This window comes from Notechis scutatus, chromosome 3, assembly GCF_049901735.1.
Source record: "Notechis scutatus isolate UNSWTSFEM ecotype Mainland chromosome 3, rNotScu1.2, whole genome shotgun sequence".
NCBI lineage: Eukaryota > Metazoa > Chordata > Lepidosauria > Squamata > Elapidae > Notechis > Notechis scutatus.
In genome coordinates, this window is record NC_142011.1 from 206,769,347 (window position 1) to 206,794,206 (window position 24,860).

Below are 24,860 nucleotides of genomic sequence, written 5' to 3' on the forward strand. Positions count from 1 at the left end.
CTCATTGTGGGTGGTATGACGTGCATGGCAGCGTGGGTGGTACCAAAGAGAGATTGTCCAACCGTTCCGCTTATCGCAGCTTTTCATCTACAAGCAAGGTCAGAAATGCATCTGTGCTGGTATTTAGTGAAAGTGCATTTGTGGAGGTAGAGTTGTCTTGTAGGACCAAAAACACCTTCTAAAGGAAGAAGATGTCATAGGAAGAAGTTGTGTCCTAAGCTCTTAGCAAAGACGGGAGGGGAATGTATTAAAGCAGGTGTGACTTTGCACTATCAGCAGGTGCTTCCATATGGCCTTAGTATCTATACAGGTAGTCCTCAACTTATGACCACAATTGTGCTGCAAATGGATATTGCTAAGTGAGCTTTGCCCCATTTTATGGCCATTCTTGCCACCGTTGTTAAGTGAATTACGGCGATTGATATGTGAGTAATGAAATTGGGAAGCGAACCCAGCTTCCCCCTTGACTTCGCTTGTCTGAAGGTCGCAAAACGGGATCACATAGACACTGCAACCGTCGTAAATGTGAGTCAGTTGTCAAGCATCTGAATTTAAATCATGGGACCAACTATGGGGATGCTGCAATGGTTGTAAGGGGGGAAACAGTCATGATTCACATTTTTCAATGCTGTCGTCACTTTGAACAGTCATTAAATGAACCGTTGCAAGTTGAGGCCTACCTGCTGTGGGGTGGGGGGGGGGGGAAGGGTGATCCAACCTAGAAATAAGGATACATTTCCTGGTGATGAGAACAATTAATCAATGGAATAGCTTGCCTCCTGGAATTGTGGGTGCTCCATCATTGGAGGTTTTCAAAAATAGACTGGACAACCTTTGGACCGGGATGCTTTAAGGCAGGGTGTCCAACCTCGGTAACATTAAGCCTGGAGGACTTCAACTTCCAGAATTCCCCAGCCAGCTTTGCTGGCTGGGGAATTCTGGGAGTTGAAGTCCTCCAGGCTTAACGTTACCAAGGTTGGACACCCCTGCTTTAAGGTCTATTGTCTTGGACAGGGAGTTAGACTACTTCCAAAGGTCCCTTCTAGCCTAGTAGACAACATCCCACAACTGGTGTCCTTCCCATGGATAGGATTGCAAATTCTTAGCACCCTGGAAGGCCACCTCTTCTTTAGGTGAATCTGAGCTCCAAAACATTCACCAAAGATGATTAGGAGGCTAGAGGCTAAAACATATGAAGAACGGTTGCAGGAACTGGGTATGTCTACTCTAATGAAAAGAAGGTCTAGGGGTGACATGATAGCAGTCTTCCAATCTCTCAGGGGGCTGCCCCAAAGAAGAGGGAGTCAAGCTATTCTCCAAAGCACCTGAAGGCAGGACAAGAAACAAGGTATGAAAACTCATCAAGGAGGGAACCAACTTAGAACTAAGGAGAAATTTCCTGACAGTGAGAACAATTAACCTGTGGAATAATTTGCCTTCCAATATCTAAGAGGTTACCACAAAGAAGAGGGGGAGGTTTTTAAGAAGAGATTAGACGACTATTTGTCTGAAATGGTGTAGGGCAGTGATCCCCAACCTTTTTACGCCATGCCCGGTACCGGCATCAGCTGGGCGCCGCGCCGGTACCGGCATCAGCTGGCGCCGCCATCTTTTGATGAAAAAGTGCTTCCGGTGACCTCACCGGAAGCACTTTTTCATCAAAAATAAGCGGCATAACTCGGTGAGCTTTTCCAGGTAGAAATGGCTTTCTACCCGGAAAAGCTCACCGGAAGCAAGCGCGCCATCTTTTTGATGAAACGTGCTTCCGGTGAGCTTTCTCCTGGAAAAGCTCACCGGAAGCACTTTTTCATCAAAAAGATGGCGCGCTAACAACTCCAGCGGCCCGGTAGGACTTGTTCCACGGACCGGTGGTTGGGGACCCCTGGTGTAGGGTCTCCTGATTGAGCAAAGGCTGGACTAGAAGACCTCCAAGGTCCCTTCCAACTCTATTATTCTGTTATTCTGAATAGCAGATGCCATACAGAGCTGCCAGGAACTTCTGCCATGACTTCCAAGTTTCCTCATAATTTATCCTGGTCTCCACTTCCACCACCATTCCTCCCTAGAAAATGCAAGGTAGATGATCCCTATGTCCAAGGGTTGGACGAGAAGACCGATGTCCCTTCCAACCCCCTAATTCTACGTTCTAGTGAACACCTTTGAGATGTTCTTACAAGGCAGCTCTGGATCTCGCTGCCTTTCACCATTCTGCCTTCTGAAATTCATGAAATGCACGGTTTCTCTTCTTCTTTTCTGCAGGTTGCTTTGTCCGAGCCCCGAGGAAGAGCCTCAATCCAGATGTGAGAAGGCTGGATTAATCTGCCGCTGAACTGGGGGCCAGTTCTCTCTCTCTCTCTCTTTCTCCTGTTATGTCCATGATCTGCACTTTGCCTGGCCATTGCTTTGAGTTCCAGAGGACCAGGGGACTAGGATGAGGAGGAGCAATAGATATTCCTTGAACCTGCTTTGGTTGTTGCCACCGTTCTTGGCGTGGACCGTGGTGGCCCTTGACTTTGGACCCTCGCCGTGCACCACTTTGGTAAAGGGCAAGTTTTTTGGATACTTCTCCTCTTTGGCCGTCTTCCCGTTGAACGCTTCCCATTGCAATTGGATTATCCAAAACCCCGATCCTCGGAGATACACCTTGTACATGAAGGTTTCGAAGCCCCTGGGTTATTGCGACCGGCAGCAGATACGCACCTACCAATTCGACTCCTTCTTGGAGTCGACGCGGACGTACCTGGGCATGGAGAGCTTCGATGACGTGCTGAACCTTTGCGACAGCTCCACCCGCTACGCTTTCCTCCAGTCCAACAAGCAGTTCCTCCAGATAAAGCAGACTCTTTCCAAAGTGGACAGCGGGTGGGTCAGGTGGAAATCGGCCAAGGTTCAGGAAAGAGATTTCTCGGTAGAATATCTTGTGGTGGGCAACAGGAGTCCCAGCAAGGCTGCTTGCCAGATGTTGTGCAAATGGCTGGATACTTGCTTGGCCACCAGCAGCAGCTCACATCCTTGTGGCATCATGCAGACACCATGCTCTTGTTTCAGCGGTGAGGTATTGGACCAACCCAGCGAGATCCTTGGCTTAACCAAAAAGCAGGACAATTGTTTCAAGGATGGGATTTACTTGGAGAATTGCTTGAGCTCTACCAAGGACACCAGCGGGCTGGATTTCTTGGGTAAGTAAGTGGTGGATGCTTTGATTGAAGGTTCCCCTGTGGAATGTTTGTTTAACTGGCTGATGGGATATGATTTATTTTCTTTTAAATTGTGATGGGGGCCATCACAAATACGCTTATCATCTGAGTTAATTTGCTTTGATTTAAACCAGTTATGACCAGCAACATCGATATTATCTCGACTTGATGTGTTATAAATTCAACAATTTACTGATAAAGAAATAAAGGGATACTAGTATAGATCGAAAAGGGGCTCAGAGGCTAAGATGCTGAGCTCGTTGATCAGAAAGGTCGGCAGTTCGGCGGTTCGAATCCCTAGCGCCGCATAATGGAGTGAGCTCCCGTTTCTTGTCCCAGCTTCTGCCAACCTAGCAGTTTGAAAGCATGTAAAAAATGCAAGTAGAAAAATAGGGACCATTTTGGTGGGAAGGGAACAGCGTTCTGTGCACCTTCAGCACCTAATCATGCCGGCCACATGACCACAGAGACGTCTTCAGACAGCACTGGCTCTTCGGCTTTGTAACGGAGATGAGCACCGCCCCCTAGAGTTGGAAATGACTAGCATGTAGGTACAAGGGGAACCTTTACTTTTACCTTAGTATAAATCTATTTCAAGCTATTTAGCTCTCATCAACTAGCCATACCCTTCTGGGATTCAAACCCGGTCCACTTGCATATTAGGTAGTTGTATTAACCTCTAGGCCATGGGCTTTCCTCATTTTGTCGGCTATACCAGGGGAGAGATTAAGTGTTTTTCCGGTGAGACAGGCCTATCAGGGCAACCTGGTCTACCCAATTATGGGACAGACATACTATCTCAACTTGAGTTTGAAAAGGAACGGGTGAATATGCAGGGTGTGCTCAACTTGCAAACGTTCATTTAGCGACTGTTGGAAGTTACAATGGCACTGAAAAAAGTGATTGGCAACTGCTCCTTGCATTAATGTCCATCACAGCATCCCTGTGATTATGGAGTCAAAATTGGGGTGCTTGGCATTTATTGATGACTGTTGTAGTGTCCTGAGGTCATGCAACTGTCCCAGAGGGCTTCCGACAAGCGAAGTCAGTGGAGGGAAGCCAAATTCATTTCACCACCGCATGATTCACTTACTAATTGCAGCCATTTGCTTAATGATCAGGGCAAAAGAGGTCATAAATTTAGATGTGATTCGCCTTGCTTAGCAACTACACTTCTGGTCCCAATTGTGGTTGTAAGTCAAAGACTACTTATATTTAGCCTTCTTCTCAGGAAGAGCCATGGTGGCGCAGTGGTAAAAATATGGTATTGCATATACCAATAGAATACCATACCTTCCCACCAGTGGTAAAAATATGGTATTGACTCTGCCCACTGCCAGGAGTTCGATCCTGACCAGCTCAAGTTTTACTCAGCCTTCTATCCTTCAGAGGTCTGGAAAATGAGGACCCAGATTGCTGGGAGGCGACAGGCTGATTAGAGAGGGCTGGAAAAGAACTGTGAAGCAGTATATATAATATACAATATTTGAGGGGCTGCCCCAGAGAGGAGGAAGGGGTCAAGCTATTTTCTAAAGTGCCTGTAGGCCAGACAAGGAATAATGGATGGAAATTGGACAAGGAGAGATTCAACCTGGAAATAAGGAGAAACTTTCTGACAGTGGGAACAATCAACCCATGGAACAGAAGTTGCCTTCAGAAGTTGTGGGAGCTTCATCACTGGAAGCTTTCAAGAAGAGATTGGACTGCCATTTGTCAGAAATGGTGTAGGGTCTCCTGCTTGGGCAGGGGGTTGGACTAGATGACCTACAAGGTCCCTTCCAACTCTGATTATCTGTTAAATCTGTTACATCTGTTAGGAAGGAGAGAGGGAGGGAGGAAGATGGGAAGGAAGGAGGGAGGGAAGGAAGGAAGGAATGAAGGAGGAAGATGGGAAGGAAGGAAGATAAACAAGAAGGAAGCCGTTGGTGGTGCATAGGTTAGAATGCAATATTGCAGACTAATTCTGCCAACTGCCAGGAGTTCAATCCTGACCAGTTCAAGGTTGATTCAGCCTTCCATTCTTCCCAGGTCAGTAAAATGAGGACCCAGATTGTTGAGGGACAAGAGGCTGACTCTGTAAACTGCTTAGAGAGGGTTGTAAAGCACTGTGAAGTGGCATATAAGTCTAAGTGCTATTGCTGTTGCTTCTCCTAAGAATCCTGGGTGTTTGCATGTCTGTTCTGAATTCTCGGGAAGCAACAGTAACTCTTAGAATCATATTTTCTACTAAAGTTTCAGAGTGGTTGATCATTGCCCATTGACCAGTCACTGCAGCTATTGCTTAGTTGTTGAGGAACAAAAGACCCAAAGTTATGGATACCTTCTACTGTTATGACATTGTCTTCAAGACAGAAAAATGGAAAATGATAGAAGGCAAAACAAGAAGCAATGGATGGAAACTAATCATGAAGAGAAGCAACCTAGAACTAAGGAGAAATTTCATTCCTGGAGGAGTTCAAGAAGAGACTGGACAGCCAGTTGTCTGAAATGGTAAAGAGCTTCTTGCCTAAGCAGGAGGCTGGACTAGATTTCCAAGGTCCTAAACAAATATTCCTATTCTATTCTATTCTATTCTATTCTATTCTATTCTATTCTATTCTATTCTATTCTATTCTATTCCATTCCATTCCATTCCATTCCATTCCATTCCTACATTATCCTATCCTATCTTCTATTCTATTCTATTCTATTCTATTCTATTCTATTCTATTCTATTCTATTCTATTCTATTCTATTCTATTCTATTCTATTCCATTCCATTCCATTCCATTCCATTCTCCCTTCCCTCTATTCTATTCTATTCTATTCTATTCTATTCTATTCTATTCTATTCTATTCTATTCTACTCTACTCTACTCTACTCTACTCTACTCTATCCTACTCCTACTCCTACTCCTACTCCTACTCCTACTCCTACTCCCACTCCCACTCCACTCCATTCCAATTGCTTCCAATCCATATCTTCTCCTCTCCTCTCCTCTCCTCTCCTCTCCTCTCCTCTCCTCTCCTCTCCTCTCCTCTCCTCTCTCCTCTCCTCTCCTCTCCTCTCCTCCTCCACTCCACTCCACTCCATTCTATTCTATTCCATTCCATTCTAATTGATTCCACTCCACTCCATTCCACTCTCCACATTCCACACTCCACACTCCACTCCTACCTTAACAGTTTATTCTGATCAATTCAAGCTTCACTGAATGTCCACAAACCTTAAACGACACAACGTGAGTCATATTCAGATTTGCAACTGGTAGGTGGACAAGACTTGGCTTCAACACCCCTCTTTTCATATTTGCTTCATATTTCCTACCCAAAAGGAAATTCTCCTTCCAAAAAGAAAGTTGGAAACTCTCCCTCCTACCCCCACACACATAAAGTTATGGTGGACTTGCCAGCCTGATGTTGCTTCAAGAGTTGTTTTTATGCCTATTCCTTTGGAACAGAATCGTACAATTTCTCGGCAATTTTAAGCTGCTGTGACATTTATCTTAATTTGAAATGCAAATGAAAATCAAGAGAATTGGAAAAGGGAGGAGGAAAAAAAGAGAGAAGGAGAAGAGAAAGCTATTCCCCAAGGCTCCTAAGAGAAGGACAAGAAATAAGATGGAAACTTCATCAAGGTGAGATCCAACCTAAATTAAGGAGGGCTTTCCTAACAATCAGTGGAACAACTTGCCTCCAAAAGTTATGGGTGCACCATCACTGGAGGCTTTCAAGAACAGATTGGACAACCATTTGTCTCAAACAGTATAAGGTCTCCTGCTTGAGCAAGGAGGGGTTGGACTAGAAGACCTCCAAGAGAGATTCAACCTGGAAATAAGGGTAAATTTTCTTGCAGTGAGAACAGTCAACCAATGGAACAGAAGTTGCCTTCAGAGGTTGTGGGAGCTTCATCACTGGAAGCTTTCAAGAAGAGATTGGACCTACAAAGTCCCTTCCAACTCTGTTAATCTGTTAATCCCTTCCAACTCTCTTCTGAATTGAATTGAATTAATCAAGGAGACAAACACCCTAGAACTAAGGAGAATTTTTATTCCATTAGAAGAGAAAAGAAACAGTGATGCCCAACTTTTTCCAGTGCAGTGCCATAATTTTACAAAGGAAACTTACAGTCTCCGCTTTTTGCTTTTATAGAATTAATAACTACCTGACATTTCCATGTCAACAAGTGAATCAATCAGTCAACAAAACCCAAAGTTAAACTTCCATTTCCTCCCTGTTTCAAGCACAAAAGTCTATTTGTATCTCCAAGCACTGACAATCTTCAATTTGCAACAGTTCACAGTTCAAAGTTACAACGGCACTGAAAAAAAGTGACTCGTGACCATTTTTCACACTTATGACCATTGCAGCATCCCCATGGGGGATCACATGATGTACATTCAGCTGGTTGACAACTGACTCGTATTTATGACGGTCGCAGTATCCAAGAGATCATGTGATCCCATTTTTTTGTGTCCTTCGGATGAGCAAAGTCAATGGAAAAGCCAGATTCACTTAACCAATGTGTTACGAAGCAACTGCAGTGATTCCACTTCACAACCAGTTGTAAAATGGGGCAAAACTCACATCACAAATTTCTCACTTAGTGACGTAAAGGTGGGGCTCAGTTGTGTTCATCAGTCAAGGACTAACCTGTAGGAGCAAAACTAAATTCTGTTGTTTTCCTCGATGAAGACCGTTGTCAGCGTTCCAGGGAAACAATCTCCAACACCAAAACTCTGAGACAGGCATTTTCTAAAAGTTCCTGTCAACTCATAAAATATTTCTATGGTCTTTTTAGAGTTGCCAATAGAAAGGGAGGGGGGAGCAGTGTGGCAGCTTGCAAAATGAAAGTGCATTCCATAAATGTTTTCCAAGATAGTTTCTAGGTGACCGAAGTTTCTGCCGTGCAAAATTCTAACTGGAGAGCATGATTGATGACTCTTGGCTCTGGATGTGTCCCATTGGAGAATATGAATTATGACACACCCAGGGGGTGGGGGGAAACCAGGGTCAAGGGTGACAATGAATGATATGTCTCAGAGTTGGCTACACCCAGGCAGCGCCAGCATGTTTACTCCTAATAAATCTTCTTTAAGCTTTGGAAGTTTGGCTTGAGACTCATGATTTAAATGGGGGTTAATGCCGGAGTCCTGACAATTTCATTTTATTAGAGCTGTCATATTGGCACATCTGTGAAAACCCAAATCTGAGAGTTCCAGGTTTTCCTTCAATAATTAAAAATACAAGTCCATCCCCTGCACCCATCATTGCATCACATGGTCCAATCACCATCCAACTTGAGACATCCCTTAAACCACTTCTCATCCAGGTGCAGGAATAACATGACCTTTGTAAGAATAAGAATGCTGTTATGTCTAACTACATTCGATCCATGAAATTCCCCCCTCCCAATTTCCCAAGCACAAAAATGTGACAGCATGGAAGCTTCCGGTGCTAATATGGCTTCCAAAACTGACAATAGTTATACAACTTCTTACAAAGTGTAAAAGTAACAGATTTTCCTTGGCCTTGAGAAGTTCAAGGAAATGAATTAGGAATGAAGTTCGCTTGGGCCTGTAACAGTGTTTAAAGGAATTTGAGATATTTAATTACCTGGATGTCAGCCAATGCAAGGTAATAGCTCCATTAGCATGTACAAAGAGACATAGCTATGGATAATACAAATATAGATATCATCTGATGACCTCACAAGGACATCCTGCTGAGTTTTGGGGAAGCAAACACCCAACTTCTCTAATGAACAATAACCTTTGATCAGCCCAGAGACATGGAACCTTACAGGTAGAGGGGTCAATTTATTTTCCAAAGCACTAGAAGTCAGAACAAGAAACAAAGGATGGAAACAAATCAAGGAGAGAAGCAATCTGGAATTAAGGAGAAATTTAATTGATGGATGACAATTAACCAGTGGAACTGCTTGCCTCCAAAAGTTGTGGGTGCTCCATCACTAGAGGTTTTCAAGAAGAGACTGGGCAGTCATTTGTCTGGAATGGCACAGGCAAGGGTCCCAAAAGTGCTTTTTTCAAGACGCAACAGGACTTTCTGGTTTTTCTTGGAAGACATTTCACTTCTCATCGAAGAAGCGTCTTCAGCTCTCTTCAGAGCTTCTTGGATGAGAAGCAAAATGTCTTCCAAGAAAAACCAGAAAGTCCAGTTGCCTCTTGTAAAAAAGCACCTTTGGGACAACCATGACCTGGATGACTGAGAATCTCCATAGACGCTTGAGCAGGGGGTTGGACTAGAACAATGGTCGCCAACCAGTGGACCAGGGACCACTGGTGGTCCACAAGAAAATTTTGGTGGTTCGCAGAGAAATGTCATTCCCAAAGCACCCCCCAAAGCAATTAATCCAGGCTGAGGAGGAACACAAGGCTGCACCACCCACATGGCCCATGGGAACACAAGGCTTGTGTTGCTTGCATTGTGAACAACACGAGGTAGTAAGGGGAGGGGGGAAAGGGTGGACAGGGAGAACTTGCCCCACTCGCCTCAAGCACCTTGCCAGGCCACTGGGCTGCTTATTTCCACTTCTTTCTTCTTCTGCTTTTGGCTGCCTGCAGGGAAAGCAGCAAAAGTCTTTCTTTCTCTCCCCCAAACTCCACCAGAAATGAATCTTTGGGACCCTGCAATGCAACCTGCTCCAAGAGGCTGCACCGGTGTGATAAGTCTCACAAAGACTCATTTCTGGTGGTATTTGGGGGAGAGAAAGAAAGCCTTCTGCTGCTTCTGCTGCTTTCCTTGCATGAAGCCAAAAGTCTCTCTCTTTCTCTCTCTTCCTGAGAACGGAGCTGGAGCTGAGATCCGGCGATCCCAAATAAAGAATGGTCGATCGGTAGGAAAACGGGGTGGGGAATTTTCCAGCAGACTTTTTGGGGGATTTTCCCAGGGTCTCTGGTCCGCAGGATTTAAAATTATGAGTTTGGTGGTCCCTGAGGTCCAAAAGTTTGGCAATCCCTGGACTAGAAGACCTGCCAAAGCTCCTTCCGGCTCTATTCCAATTGACTGATCTTTCATATTTCTTTTGGATCTGGGTTGGGGTTTGGATTCAACACCGACTCAAACAGCTGCAGGTGTCTCCAAATATGGAGGCCCACCACATTTTTTTTTTCTTTCCGGCATGACCTTACCTCTTCCTTCTCTTGGCTGTCTTCTCTGGGTCTGAAAGCAGATGGCGGAAACCAAAGGCAGGCATTGAGATCTCTGCAGAGCATCAATAAAACAAGCTATTATCCTAACCTGGTGCACCCACAGCAGGAACCCTGGAAGCCAACGACATTGTCTTGGCAGATGCCACCGTCGCTCTCATCAATTTTGCATGCGATTTGCATGACTCACACCGAGCATCAAGAGGGAAAGATAAATCCTCTCCCTTTCACCATGGAAGCTGAGAAGCCACAACGGCCATTGCAAAGTCGGAGGAAATAACCGTTTGCTGGATGTAAGCGATCCCATTTTTGATCTCCTGGAACTATTCTGGAACAACTGAATGGAGGACATTGTCTCCTTCCATTTTTTGGTTGTCACGGTGTAAAAAAGATGTTGAGACTCTGGAAAGAGTGCAGAGAAGAGCAACAAAGAGGATTAGGGGACTGGAGGCTAAGACGTATGAAGAACGGTTGCAGGAACTGGGTATGTCTAGTTTGATGAAAAGAAGAACTAGGGGTGACATGATAGCAGTCTTCCAATATCTATGAGCCACAGTGGCAGAGTGGTTAGATTGCAGTACTGCAGGCTACTTCTACTGACTTCTGGCTGCCTGCAATTTGGCAGTTCAAATCTCACCAGGCTCAAGATTGACTCAGTCTTCTATCCTTCCGAGATGGGTAAAATGAGGACCCAGATTGTTGGGGGAAATACGTTGATTCTGTAAACCGCTTAGAGCAGTTTACAGCACTTAAAGCTGTAAGTCTAAGTGCTATTGCTAATGCTATCTAAGGCTGCCACAAAGAGGGGAACAATCTATTCTCCAAAGCACCTGAAGGCAAAACCAGAAGCAATGGATGGAGACTAATCAAGGAGAGCTCCAACCTAGAATTTAGGAGAAATTTTCTGACAGGGAGAACAATTAATCAGCAGAATGGCTTGCTTTCAGAAGTTGTGGGTGCTCCATCACAGGAGCTTTTTAAGGTTTGGCAACCATTTATCTGAAATGGTATAGGGCCTCCTACTTGAGCAGGGGGTTAGACTAGAAGACCTCCAAAGTCCCTTCCAACTCTGTTATCCTGTTATCCTCCTCCTCCTCCTCTTCTTCCTCCTCCTCCTACTCCTCATTATCATTAACTTCCTCCATTCCCCAAACTTCCCTCTTCTAGTACTGATGTTGTTACTTCATTGAGTAATGAAATGTCTGCAGGTAAATAATCATGCTCAGAGAGCACAATGGATTCCTCCTCCTGTTTTTGTTCTTCTTTCATTCTGCAAACTGCACTCTTCTAGCAGTGATGATGTTACCTAGTTGGGTCATGAAATGTTTCAAGAAGACATGTAAGCTCAGAGAGTTTGTCATCATTGTTGTTGTCATCGTCCTCTTTCTCCTCCTCCCTTGGTGTAGGGTTTCCTGCCTAAGCAGGGGGTTGGACTAGAAGACCTCCAAGGTCCCTTCCAACTCTGTTATTCCATTCTATACCTCAGGGGTCTTCAAACTTGACAGCTTTAAGACCTGTAGACTTCAACTCCCAGAATTCCTCCTCTAGTCATGTTAGCTCAGGAATTCTGGGAGGGAAGTCCACAACTCTTAAACTTGCCAAGTTTGAAGACCCTTGCTATACCTTCTGTATTCCGCAAACTGCCCTCTTATAGCACAGATGTGTTACTTCATTGAGTAATGAAAGGTTGAGTCTGCAGATAAATAGCCATGCTTAGAGATCACCAAGGTCTCTACGCTTCTACCCTAAGCTGCAAATATTCTTCTCCATTAGTCTTTTAGGTTTAGTTTACTTTATTGTTGTTAGGAATGTAAGTCACCTAACAGCTATTTGGGTTGGAAATATATAAACCAGGATAGACATTTTAAAACTGCCTCTTTAAGAAAATGCAAAATTTGTAATTGGGTGTGGTTTCTCAAATGGCCATAAGATGGAGCCAGAAACCTGGGTTGTTTAGTCTTAGTCTTAGTCTCAGAAGAAGTCTCAGTGAGTCTCTGTTTTCCTTCTCTTGGAGAGTTTTGCCGTTCCTCCATTCTTCTAATTGACTGATATTCTTGGATTTGATGTAAGTCTGATACTGAACTGTTTTTGATACTGGTCTTTGTTATTGGATTATCCCTGGACTGAAAACTGACTGATCTCACCTGTGAATGAATGACTTTGGACTGCTTGTTTAAACTTTGCTTTGGAAGTAAAAACCTACATTTACTGTACAGTGTATCTGTGTGCTGTGTGTGTACTATTCAAACACTTCTCTCACTACGTCTCCCTGTATGCGCTCATTCTCCTAACGGGGAATTACCTCAACAATTGTCATTGCACCTCGTACAATGAAATCAAACACCATCTTCAGTGCACATCATGACCATGAAAATAAACACAAACACACATCCTTCACCCTCCACACATTGAACCGAAAACCCCAGACACCGCACCAATATTGCACTATACAGCAGAATTCAAAAGAGCTACTGCCCTGGGATAGAAGCTGTTTTTCAGCCTGTTTGTCCTTGTTTTTATTATTATCCTGTACCGTCTGCCAGATGGTAATAGTTCAAAAAAAGGGGGGTGCCCAGGATGAGATGGATCTTTGAGGATGTTTTGAACTTTCTTAAGGCAGCGGGAGCTATAAAGCTCTTCCAAAGAGGGGAGAGGGCAACCAATGAACCTCTGGGCAATGACATTAACCCTCTGGAGTGCTGTCCTATCTGCCACTGTGCAATTGGCAAACCATACAGAGGTGCAGGAAGTTAAAATACTCTCTATGGTGCAACGGTCAACATTCACCAGCAGTTTTTCATTCAGTTGTTGTTTTCTGAGAAGTCTCAGGCAGTATAATCTCTGCTGGGCCCTTTTGACCAGGGCTGCAATGTGAGCCCCCCAGGTCAGGTCCTCTTTTATGGTAGGACCCAGAAACTTAAAACTGGCCACTTGCTCCACTCGGTCTCCATTGATACGCAAGGGCTGGAGGTCTGATCTGTTCCTTCTATAGTCCACTATCAGCTCCTTGGTCTTATTGGTGTTGAGGACCAAGTTATTGTCTCCACACCACGAAAGCAACCGTTGGTCCACCTCATCTCGATAAGCAGACTCATCCCCACCCCTGATTTTACCCTAACCTTACATTATGGTGGTTACTAATATGATCATGGGAAACAGAAAGCAATGAGGAAGATCATGTCCATAGGAAGTAAAGTATGGTTGACACTTCCCACTCCACATATGTGCTTGCTTTCTCTCACGCATACATACACCAAGCACACACTTCCTTTGCAACTCTTTTACCCACTCTGGGAGAGGAAATCCACCATTCCTACAATACTTCTTTCAAAGGGTAGAAAAATCCCAATGGACACCAAGTACATTCTCCTCTCTTTCACGGACCTCTCTGCTCATCAGCTCCTGAAGGTCCAACTAAAACAACTGGTGTCCTCATTCTACATTCATTGCCATGGCAGTCTCCTTTTCATGCTCAGAAGTCAACGTCACACCATAACAATTTTGCATGGTGGCACACCTCATTAATTCAAGGCTCATCGCCATCCCACATGGCTTATCAAATTGAGTGAATGGTTATTAGTTTGGGGGATATAAATGACTACTAAGCCATGGTAAAACTGTTTGCCAGGTCTGGTGGTTGGAAATTCTGAAAAGTACCAGAATTAACAAGATACAGAGTTGGAAGGGACCTTGGAGGTCTTCTAGTCCAACCCCCTGCTCAGGCAGGAAACCCCATACCATTTCATACAAATGGTTGTCCAGTCTCTTCTTTAAAAACTTCCTATGTTGGAGCATTTACAACTTCTGGAGGCAAGTCATCCCACTAGTTAATTGTTCTCACTGTCAGGAAATTCCTACATTGATTCTCTCCTTGGTCAGTTTCCATCCATTGCTTCTTGACCTGCTCTCAGGTGCTTTGGAGAACAGGTTGACCCCCACTCTTCTTTGTGGCAGTCCCTTAAATATTGGAATACTGCTATCACATGGGCTCCTCTGTTAGAAACTCTTTTCACACTCATTAACCGATCCTTTCCTTTTTTTCCCCCCAAACCACCCATGTTGTCCAAATAACAGAATAACAGCATTGGAAGGGAACTTGGAGGTCTTCTAGTCCAACCCCTGCTCAATCAGGAGACTATACCCCATTTCAGACAAGTGGTCCATTCTCTTCTTAAAAACTCCCAGGGATGGACCATTCACAACTTCTGAAGGCAAGGCATTCCGCTGATTAATTGCTCTAACTCTCAGGAAATTTCTCCTTAGTTCTAGGTTGCTTCTCTCCTTGATTAGTTTCCATCCATTGCTTCTTCATCTGCCTTCTGGTGCTTTGGAGAATAGCTTGACTCCCATCTTCTTTGGGGATGCCCCTCAAATATTAAAAGACTGCTATCACATTGCTCCTACTCCTTTATTGCTCCAAAGAAGTGAGTGGATAAATTTTGTAGAAGATAATTTTCCTAAACACCTCAAAATTACGGTATGATTTACAGCCTGGGCATCAAAAGAGGAAATTGTTGTGAGAAAGAATGTGGCAGGATGTAACATCTGAATGGTGGAAGACTTGCTAAGTGCCCTCTGGCTACAGCAAAAAAAACAAAACCATTTACTTTTGGTCTGTGCCTAGCATGCATTGAATGATAACCCCATTCCGCTAAATTTCCACATTAGCTTGCAAATTAAGGCAGAAGAAGGAATCGGCTTTTAGTTTGCATGCAATATTTGATAAGGGAAAAATTTGGTCACAGCTGTCCTTAATGCAAGTCTTGCTGCATGCTTTGCTATTCAGCAAAGTGTTGCTATTCCTGGACGAGAACTGAAAAATTTAGGGAAGCTTTTGCAGTGATCTGCATGGTTTGGAAAATGTTAATTAGAATAGAAATAGGAATAGGAATAGGAATTAGAATAGGAGTAGGAGTTGGAGTTGGAGTTGGAGTTGGAGTAGGAGTAGGAGTAGGAGTAGGAGTAGAATAGAATAGAATAGAATAGAATAGAATAGAATAGAATAGAATAGAATAGAATAGAATAGAATAGAATAGAATAGAATAGAATAGAATAGAATAGAATGAAGGGAAGGGAAAGGAAAGGAAAGGAAAGGAAAGGAAGGGAAGGGAAGAGAAGAGAAGGAAGAGAAGAGAAGAGAAGAGAAGAGAAGAGAAGAGAAGAGAAGAGAAGAGAAGACAAGACAAGACAAGACAAGACAAGACAAGACAAGACAAGACAAGACAAGACAAGACCGGTAGAAGAACAGAATAGAACAGAATGGGAAACTATGATCTATAGAACTGAGCTTGGTTTGAGGGGAAAAAGCATCTAAGCTAGCATAAGAGAGGTTTTGGGAAAGAAAAGAAATATCTTTTGGGAAATTCATGTACAGTGATGATTATGAGGTCATTTTCATGCTATCTGATGGAATTTGTGGACTAAAGCATACTTTCTGATTTACCAGACAATTAGAAATAATGGACATCTCTTCTCCCATTGCTTCTGTGCCTCTGAAATGCTCACCAATCACTAACTGACAACTCACAGACCTCTGGGAATCAAGAGGCCATCTGAAGGATATTTATCTCTCCTCGAGAAATGTTCTTCTAATGTATCTATTAAAAGGTTTCCGTACCCAGTTGTGCCCAGTGTTCATCTCTGTTTCTTGTTTGGGGGAGCCAGTGTTGTCTGAAGACATTTTCCTTGGTCATGTGGCCAGCTTCATGCGAAGGTGCTTGGAATGCTCTTACCTTCCCACCCAAGTGGTACCTATTTATCTACTTGCATTTGCATGCTTTGCAACTGCTCGATGAGCAGGAGCTGGAGCAAGAAACGGGAGCTCACCCCATCATGCAGCACTTGGGTCTCGAACACAGGCTGGCAGCTCTTCAGCTGACAAGCTCAGCATCTTTAACCGCTGAGCCATCATGGCCCTAATACATGTATAGTTACTTCCAATTTTCTTCCAATTCCCAACCATCATGCTCTCTGGACATTAGTGACTGCTGTGCAAACTATGAGATTCTTATTAAGTAAATGCTTTTACTGGAGATATTGATGTGAAAATAAATCCTGGTTTTTTTTGCAAATGTTTCTATGTATGAAGCGGATTCCTCCAGATAATGATTGTTCTTTGTTGTCTTTTCGTTCTTTTCATCTTGATGAAGTTTTGTTTCTTTGTTTGTTTATTCTTGGTCTGGAGATGTTCTGGGTATTTAGCAGGCAAAGATAGATAGATGTGTTGATATTGCAAGGATCTGTTAAAGTCTCTGTCACACACACAATTGAGAGAGATGGCATCGGGGAGAAGACCATTATGTCTCTGTGATATGTAGGATTATACCTGTGAAAATATAAAGCAATGGTAATGCCATTTTTAACCTCTGTGTTAACCTAAGATAATTTACTGGAATATTATATAAGAATTCTCTATTGTTTTGTATAAAGGTTATATACTTGGCAGGTTATGCTGTCCAGTGTCCTGTTAATGATGGAGATTACTGGAAATGGAAGCAGGTAAACAGGGCAAGGAAACAGATGTTATACTACAATAATAATAGAGTGTTGCATAGGGAGATATGTAGTTGGATAGATTGTGAATCCGGAGAGGGGCAGAGACTGTATATTTGAGCCTGTATATAAACCCCAGCTCTTCTAGGAAACATTGATGGGTTTCAAAGACCAGTCATTATGCAAGGTGCCAAGATGTCTGACTACATATGTAGCGTTTATTACATTTTATAGGGTTTTTACAAGTAGCAAAAGGCAACATAGATACAGCATCAGGATTGGAGAATAGATACCACATGGGTGCAATCTCCCAACCACATTGGTAAAACCACCCAACCAATCCTTAGGAATAGTGATGATGCTAGTAAAATGAGATCACCTATAAGTCCAGAAAGTCGGGGACTTTCCCACCCAAGATAGAGAATGAGATCATGTAAAGAGGCCCCTGTATTAGACACTGCAGCATGCTGCTAGTGCCATCCACAGGATCTCAATTGCTACTACAAAACATGTCTTCTGCCCATTGAGCAGAATTCCCTTTTGCAAAAGCTTTATAATAACACTCTTATTTATTGTTCACATGTCTCCAGGGTCTACCTGAGAGGTTGATTTTTATCACAGTCTCAAAAGAGGACAAAGTGCCTGCCCAGTCTCTTCTTAAAGACCTCCAGGGATGGAGCATCCACAACTTCTGGAGGCAAGCTGTTCCACTGGTTAATTGTCCTCACTGTTAGGAAGTTTCTTCTTAGTTCCAGGTTGCTTCTCTCCTTCATAAGTTTCCATCCATTGGTTTTTGTCCTTCCCTCTGGTGCTTTGGAGAATAAGTTGACCCCCTCTTCTTTGTGACAGCCCCTCAAATAGTGGAATACTGCTATCATGTTACCCCTAGTCCTTCTTTTCCCTAGACCAGACATAACCATTTCCTCCAATTGTTCTTCATATGTCCCAATGATGCTTTTTCAAGAGACAACTGGACTTTCTGCTTTTTCTTTGAAGATGTTTCGCTTCTTATCCAAGAAGCTTCTCATTCAAAAAAAACCCAGAAGTTCACTTGCCTCTTGAAAAAGTACCTTTGGGACAACCCTGCCTTGGATGACTGAGACTCTCCATAGATATTCTTCATATGTTTTAGCCTCCAGTCCCCTAATCATCCTGGTTTCTCTTCTCTGCACTCTTTCCAGAGTCTCAACATCTTTTTTACATCATGGCGACAAAAACTGGACACAATATTCAAGTGTGGCCATACCAAGGAATTATAAAGTGGTACTAACAATTCCTGTCATCTTGATTCTATCCCTCTGTTAATGTCCTTTATCTATCTATCTATCTATCTATCTATCTATCTATCTATCTATCTATCTATCTATCTATCTATCTATCTATCTATCTATCTATCTATCTATCTATCTATCTATCTATCTATCTATCTATCTATCTCTATCTATTCTATCTATCTATCTATCTATCTATCTATCTATCTATCTATCTATCTATCTATCTATCTATCTATCTATCTATCTGTCTGTCTGTCTGTCTGTCTGTCTGTACGTCTATCTATCTATCTATCTATCTATCTATCTATCTATCTATCTATCTATCTATCTATCTATCTATCTCTTCCATCTATCTATCTCTATCATCTGTCTGTCTGTCTGTCTGTCTGTCTCTATCATCTATCTATCTCTATCTATCTATCTATCTATCTATCTATCTATCTATCTATCTATCTATCTATCTATCTATCTATCTATCTATCTATCTATCTATCATCTATCTATCTACCTATATCTATCTATCTATCTATCTATCTATCTATCTATCTATCTATCTATCTATCTATCTATCTATCTATCTATCTATTTCTATTTATTGATCGATCGATCTATATGTCTTTCTGTCTGTCTGTCTGTCTGTCTATCGGTCTATCGATCTATCGATCTATCGATCGATCTATCCATCCCCATCCCCCTCCCCATCTCGTAATTAAAGTTGTGCGCACTTTCATCAGGCGTATCTCTTCTTCTCTTCTGACGCTTCCCCCCACTCCTTCTCAAGTGGCTGATCGCCTGCCATTTGGAAAGCGAAGCAAACATATTCGTTCCGCAATTAAATAATTGGATGATCTTTTGGCAAAATGAAATAGCGTGACCTCCCCTCCCCACATGAACCCCTCTGTTCTCTCCTTCCCCCTCATCTCTATTTTTTAACACCACTGCTGCTTCCCACATCCTTTCCAGAGAGATAATAACACCACTCAGGGGGGGAAAAAAAACCTTTGAAATATGTCATATTTTAATTAATGGACTTCCTTGTATCAACTTTATACTACGCAATAACAATAAAAATCAAGGAGAGAAGCAACCTAGAATTAAGGAGAAATGTCCTGAGTGTTAGAGCAATTAATCAGTGGAACTACTTGCCTCCAGAAGTTGGGAATTCTCCAACACCGGCAGTTTTAAAGAAGAGATTGGATGACCATTAGTCTGAAATGGTATAGGCAGGGGTGAGATTCAAAAATCCCAGCAACTGGTTCACTGGTTGCTGGATGGGCGTGGCCATGGTGGGCGTGGCCTACCAGAACTTCCAGGGGGGGCATTTTTCACCTTCCCCAGAGTCCAGAGGCTTCCCTTGGGCCTCTGGGAGGGCAAAAATGGCCTCCCCCGGCCTCTGGAAGCCCTCTGGAAGGACTCCAGGAGCCAAAAGCAGGCCCATTTCTCAACTTCCAGAACTTCTAGTTCAGACTATTTTTCACCCTCCCAGAGCCTTCCCTGCATTTATCTGCGTCCAAAATGGGCTTCGTGGAAACTCCTGGCAGGGATGGACGGGGCCAGCCTGTCGGTTCAACTAATGTACATTTAACATCCAGTTCGCCCGAACCGGACCAAACCGGCTGAATGCACCCCTGGGTTTCCTGCCTGAGTAGTGGGGTGGGTTAGAAGACCTCCAAGGTCCCTTCCAACTATTCTATTCTATTCTATTCTATTCTATTCTATTCTATTCTATTCTATTCTATTCTATTCGTATTCTTTCCTATTCCTATTCCTATTCCTATTCCTATTCCTATTCCTATTCCTATTCCGATTCCTATTCTATTCTATTCTATTCTATTCTATTCTATTCTATTCTATTCTATTCTATTCTATTCTATTCTATTCTATTCCTTTTCCTATTCCTATTCCTATTCCTATTCTATTCTATTCTATTCTATTCTATTCTATTCTATTCTATTCTATTCTACTCTACTCTACTCTCTCTACTCTACTTCTACTCTATTCTATTCTATTCTATTCTATTCTATTCTGAAGACCAACCTGTTTTGTGTTTGTATTTTGTCTTTCTACACTTGGAAGTAGAATGGATAACTAGATTTTTCCTAGCCACCATATGGCCTGCCCCTATCCTGGTTTCTTGATTCTGGTTTCTCCATCCAATGCTGGAGTTAGAAAGCTCTCAGCCACTGATTGAAACGCCAGCTTTATTTCTAGTTAATAATAAAAAAAAGATGTATTTATCAATTTGTAGGCCATCTCAATCATCAGAGTAACATTTTGGTTTGGTTTTGGACCCGTGATTCAATTTTGATTACCCTCAACATTTCTCTTATTTATTTATTTTTTAAAAAAACCTGTTTAGAAGTATTTAGAATAACAGAGTTGGAAGGGACCTTGGAGGTCTTCTAGCCCAACCCCCTGCCCAAGCAGGAGACCCTATACCATTTCTGACAAATGGCAATCCATTGTTGGCTGTTGCTTGTATCCTAAGGATGAGAGAAGGGGACCGGCCTAAAGTCCTCCAGCTAGCCGTGAGTCTAAGGCAAAGACTATACAACTCACAGTCACCAGGTTTGGTTTCACCACCTTTAATCACTATGCTGAACTGGCTCTCAGACTTATTCTTGGTTTATTCATGAAACATATTCAGCAACAGGAGAGGAGTGAAGGCAAGATGAATGTGCTTAAAATAAAGGAAGAGATGGATAGAAATTCAGATCTTACATCTCTTTCTGTCTTTGGGCAGTGTGGTCTTTTCCTTTTGGAGCAGGTGGAACTTTTAATGCCTGTGCACTTCAGCAACCAAACCAAACATGTCTGATCTCAAGCATAGATTATTCTTCTTCCTTCTTCCTTCTTCCTTCTTCCTTCTTCCTCCTCCTCCTTCCTCCTTCTTCCTCCTCCCTCTCCTTCTCCTTCCCTTGCCCCCTCCAACACCCCTTCAACTTCTCCTTTCTCTTCTTTACCCTCTTCCTCATCTCCTCTCTTCCTCCTCTCCTCCTCTCCCCCTCCTCCCTTCCTCTCCCCCCTCCCTCTCCTGTTCACCTTATTTTCCTTCCTTCACCCTCCTTCTCCTTTCCCTCCCCTCCCCTCATTCTCCCCCTCTCTCTGCTTGTTCCCTTCCCCATCTTCCCCTTCTCCTTCCCCTCCCTCTCCCCACCTCCTTCTTCACATTCTCCTCCTTTCCCTCCTTCACCCTCTTCCTCCTCCTCCTCCCTTTCTTTTCTTTTCCTCCTCTTTCTTTCCTTCACCTTTCCCCTTCCTTCCTCCCCTCCCTCCCTTCCTCTCCTCCTCCTCCTCCTCCTCCTTTTCCTCCTCCACCAAAAGGTATTAGATTCCAACATAGCTGCATTTGAACGATCACTCTCTCTGGGACCTTAGGGGTTAAAACTGAAAAGCTGTGGAAATCCTTGCACATATTTGACCTGCCAACCTCATGTAATCCCCAATCAAATTGAGGTTTCTTTCCTTTTTAAAAAAAATAAGTTTCTTTCCTATTTTTTTTTTTTTGCTAAATATCTGGAAGCCGCTTTCTCGCGTCTCATTACCTGGACAGAATTTAATCTCACCTCCATCACAATCAAATATTTTTCGACATGCTTATAGAAAGGACTCTGCTCTCCACAGCTGACCTTTCCTGCAAGAGCTGAACCTGGATAGCTTTTGTGCGGGGTCGTACTTACCCTACAGGTGTGCCCTCTCACACCTGCAGGATATATGCATTCCCACATAAAAGCTATACAGGTTCTAATGTACTCTGTATTCACAAGAAAAGGGGACATGGTGGCTCAGGGACTAAGACGCTGAACTTGTTGATCAGAAAGGTCAGCAGTTTGGCGGTTCGAATCCCTAGCACCACGTCATGGAGTGAGCTCCCGTTACTTGTCCCAGCTTCTGCCAACCTAGCAGTTTGAAAGCATGTAAAAATGCAAGTAGAAAAATAGGGACCCCTTTGGTGGGAAGGTAACAGCAGCGTTCCATGAGCCTTCTGCGTTTAGTCATGCCGGCCACATGACCACGGAGACGTCTTTGGACAGCGCTGGCTCTTCGGCTTTGTAATGGAGATGAGCACCACCTCCAATGACTAGCACATATGTGCGAGAGGAACCTTTACCTTTACCTTTTTATACTCACAAGAAGATCGAGTCTGGAGGAGAACCTTCCACACCAGAAGAAGTACAAATGTCATTTTTCTTGGAACTTGCTGCAAGCCAGGAATAACTCTTGAATAAATTTTGAGCGGGTGAGAAAAACAGCCTTCCTGATTGCTTGCAGTTTTTTTTCCCTTTTTTTCTTTTGTTAATCTAATGTGCCAGCATGCTATATGCACCCGAGCGGATTGCCCAGGCGAGCCGATCATGCAATCTGCATCGCAGCAGCCATGCACATTCCACCCTTGGGAGGGCTCTGGGCTAAACGTCACATCGCACGGCGATGTTTCCAAGGCATGTTCTGTCATTTTCAGAAGAAAAAAAAAATCTCTTCATTTTGCAGCCGCCTCTCAGGGTATGTTGGCTGGTTGTTGGAATGGGGACAATTTAAACTGGGCTTAATTGGAATGGAGCTGGAAGGGACCTTGGAGGTCTTCTAGCCCAGCCCCCACCTCAAGCAGGAGACCCTATACCATTCTAGACAAATGGCTGTCCAATTTCTTCTTAAAAGCCTCCAGTGATAGAGCATCCACAACTTCTCAAGGCAAGCTATTCCACTGGTTAATTATTCTCACTGTCAGGAAGTCTCTCCTTCATTCCAGATTGCTTCTCTACATGATTAGTTTCCATCCATTGTTTCTTCTCCTGCCTTCTGGGGCTTTGAAAAATAAGTTGATCCCCTCTTCTTTGTGGCAGCCCCTCAAATACTGGCATGCTGCTATCAGATCCCCCCTAGTCCTTCTTTTCTCTAGACTAGCCAAACCCAAATCCTGCAACCATTCCTCATATGTTTTAGTCTCCAGGGCTTTTAATCATTTTAGTTGTTCTGCTCTGCACTCCCCCCCCCCCAAAGGTTCAACATCTTTTTGGTAAGGTGGTGACCAAAACTGGATGCGGTATTCCAGGTGTAGCCTTACTAAGGCTTGTTAAAGTGGTACTAATACTTCATGTGATTTTGATTCTGCACAGGGTCCCCTAACAACCATCTTGTCAGCAATGGAAATTCTGCTCCAGAAGTCATAAGTCAAGAACTACCTGTAGTAGATCACATTCTACTTCTTTTTTAAAAAATAGATTTTATTGTGTTTTCCACCAATACAGCTCAAATCATCATCATATTTTCAAATAGCATTTCGACTACAAATATTATTAGCTTATAAGTCTTAATACATTCAATAATACATCTATTAATAGCTATTATTTTGGTCAATAATTGGTTTCATCTTATATTCTTATGTATTTTACATATTTACAAAGGATTGTCTTAAGGTCTCTTACAGTTAATCTTCTTGTCTTACTTCTTATATCTGTTCACTATGCATTCATACCATTTGTGCCAGATTGAATAACACTCGGAGTCCTCCTTCTCTTTCATTTTTAATGTGAGCATGTTCATTTCAGCACATTCCTTTATTTTTTGTTGGACTAATTCCTCACTGGGGGTGTTAGGGGTTTTCCACATTTGTGCAAAAGCTATTCTGACCACTGTTAAGATGTGTAAAATTATATATTGGAGGGGGGTAGGATCACATTCTACTTCTAAGACACAAGTAGGAAAAGTAGCAATCACACGTATTTCATCTTCAAGCTGAACTTCTGCCGTAACCAGGTCTTTTCAAAGATCTAGACTTTTGTCTAGATCTGTGCTCCTTGCTGTTTGACCTGAATTCAAACTCATAACCAACTGAGCACCTCCCCAAAGGAAGACCTCGCTTTTCTCATTCTGTGCTTCCCGCTGCTTGACCTGAATTCTGAACTGATCTTGGAAGAAGAAGAATGCATGTTGATTGCTCTTCTCGGTTTGAACAGGAAGGGTTGGAGGAAAAAGTGCATCAAACCTACAGCAAATCAGATTTCAAACCATGATGGTCATTTTTATTTACCGCGGTGATTTGTTTCCCTGAAATCTGGATGTTCTGACTTTCTTTTTCAGATATTGATCCAAGGAATGTTCAGTGAAATGCTAAAAGTGAATAAACAGACTCGTTGTTTAAAAAAAAAAATGTGGAAGAATAACACTGCAAAAATGCTCCGGGGTTTCAAAAATAATGCTTTAACCCAACAGGTAAAAAATGTCTGTGCAGATTCTCAGCCTTCCAGGTCATGGTTTGTCCTTGAAGATGTTTCGCTTCTCATCCAAGAAGCTTCTTTAGCTCTGACTGGATGGTGGGGAAATGGAAGGATTTATATTCCTTGCAGACAATTGGTTATTTGCATCCTTTTAGAGGGTCATTGAAGCACTTGGGGGTTTATCAGTGTCCTCAGGTTCACCTGAGTGGTGCAAATGGATGTTGAGCTTTCTTGGAACTGTTCAAAGGACTGTGTTGTAGATTGGAGATAGATATCTGCAACAGTGTCCTTTCAGCAGTTCCAAGAAGGCTCCGCACCCATTTGCACTACTCAAGTGACTCTGAGGACTCAGATAAACCTCTAAGTGGCCTCAATGACTCTCTAAAAGAATGCAAATGACCAGCTGTCTGCAAGGAATATAAATCCTTCCATTTCCCACCATCCTGTCAGAGCTGAAAAAGCTTCTTGGATGAGAAGCTTCAAAGAAAGACAAGAAAGTCCAGTTGCCTCTTGAAAAAGCACTTTTAGGAC

General features: G+C 43.0%; 1 protein-coding gene across 1 annotated transcript in view; it reads left to right on the top strand.

Annotated features, from left to right (window-relative positions):
- The window catches only part of ADGRB1 (adhesion G protein-coupled receptor B1), a 380,456-nt gene that overhangs the window by 93,027 nt on the left and 262,569 nt on the right, over positions 1-24,860 (top strand). The window contains exon 2 of the mRNA XM_087958904.1: positions 2,260-3,179. Within this exon, the coding sequence (XP_087815030.1) occupies positions 2,432-3,179 (748 nt within the window). The 5' untranslated portion in view covers positions 2,260-2,431. The remainder of the gene's footprint in view (positions 1-2,259; positions 3,180-24,860) is intronic.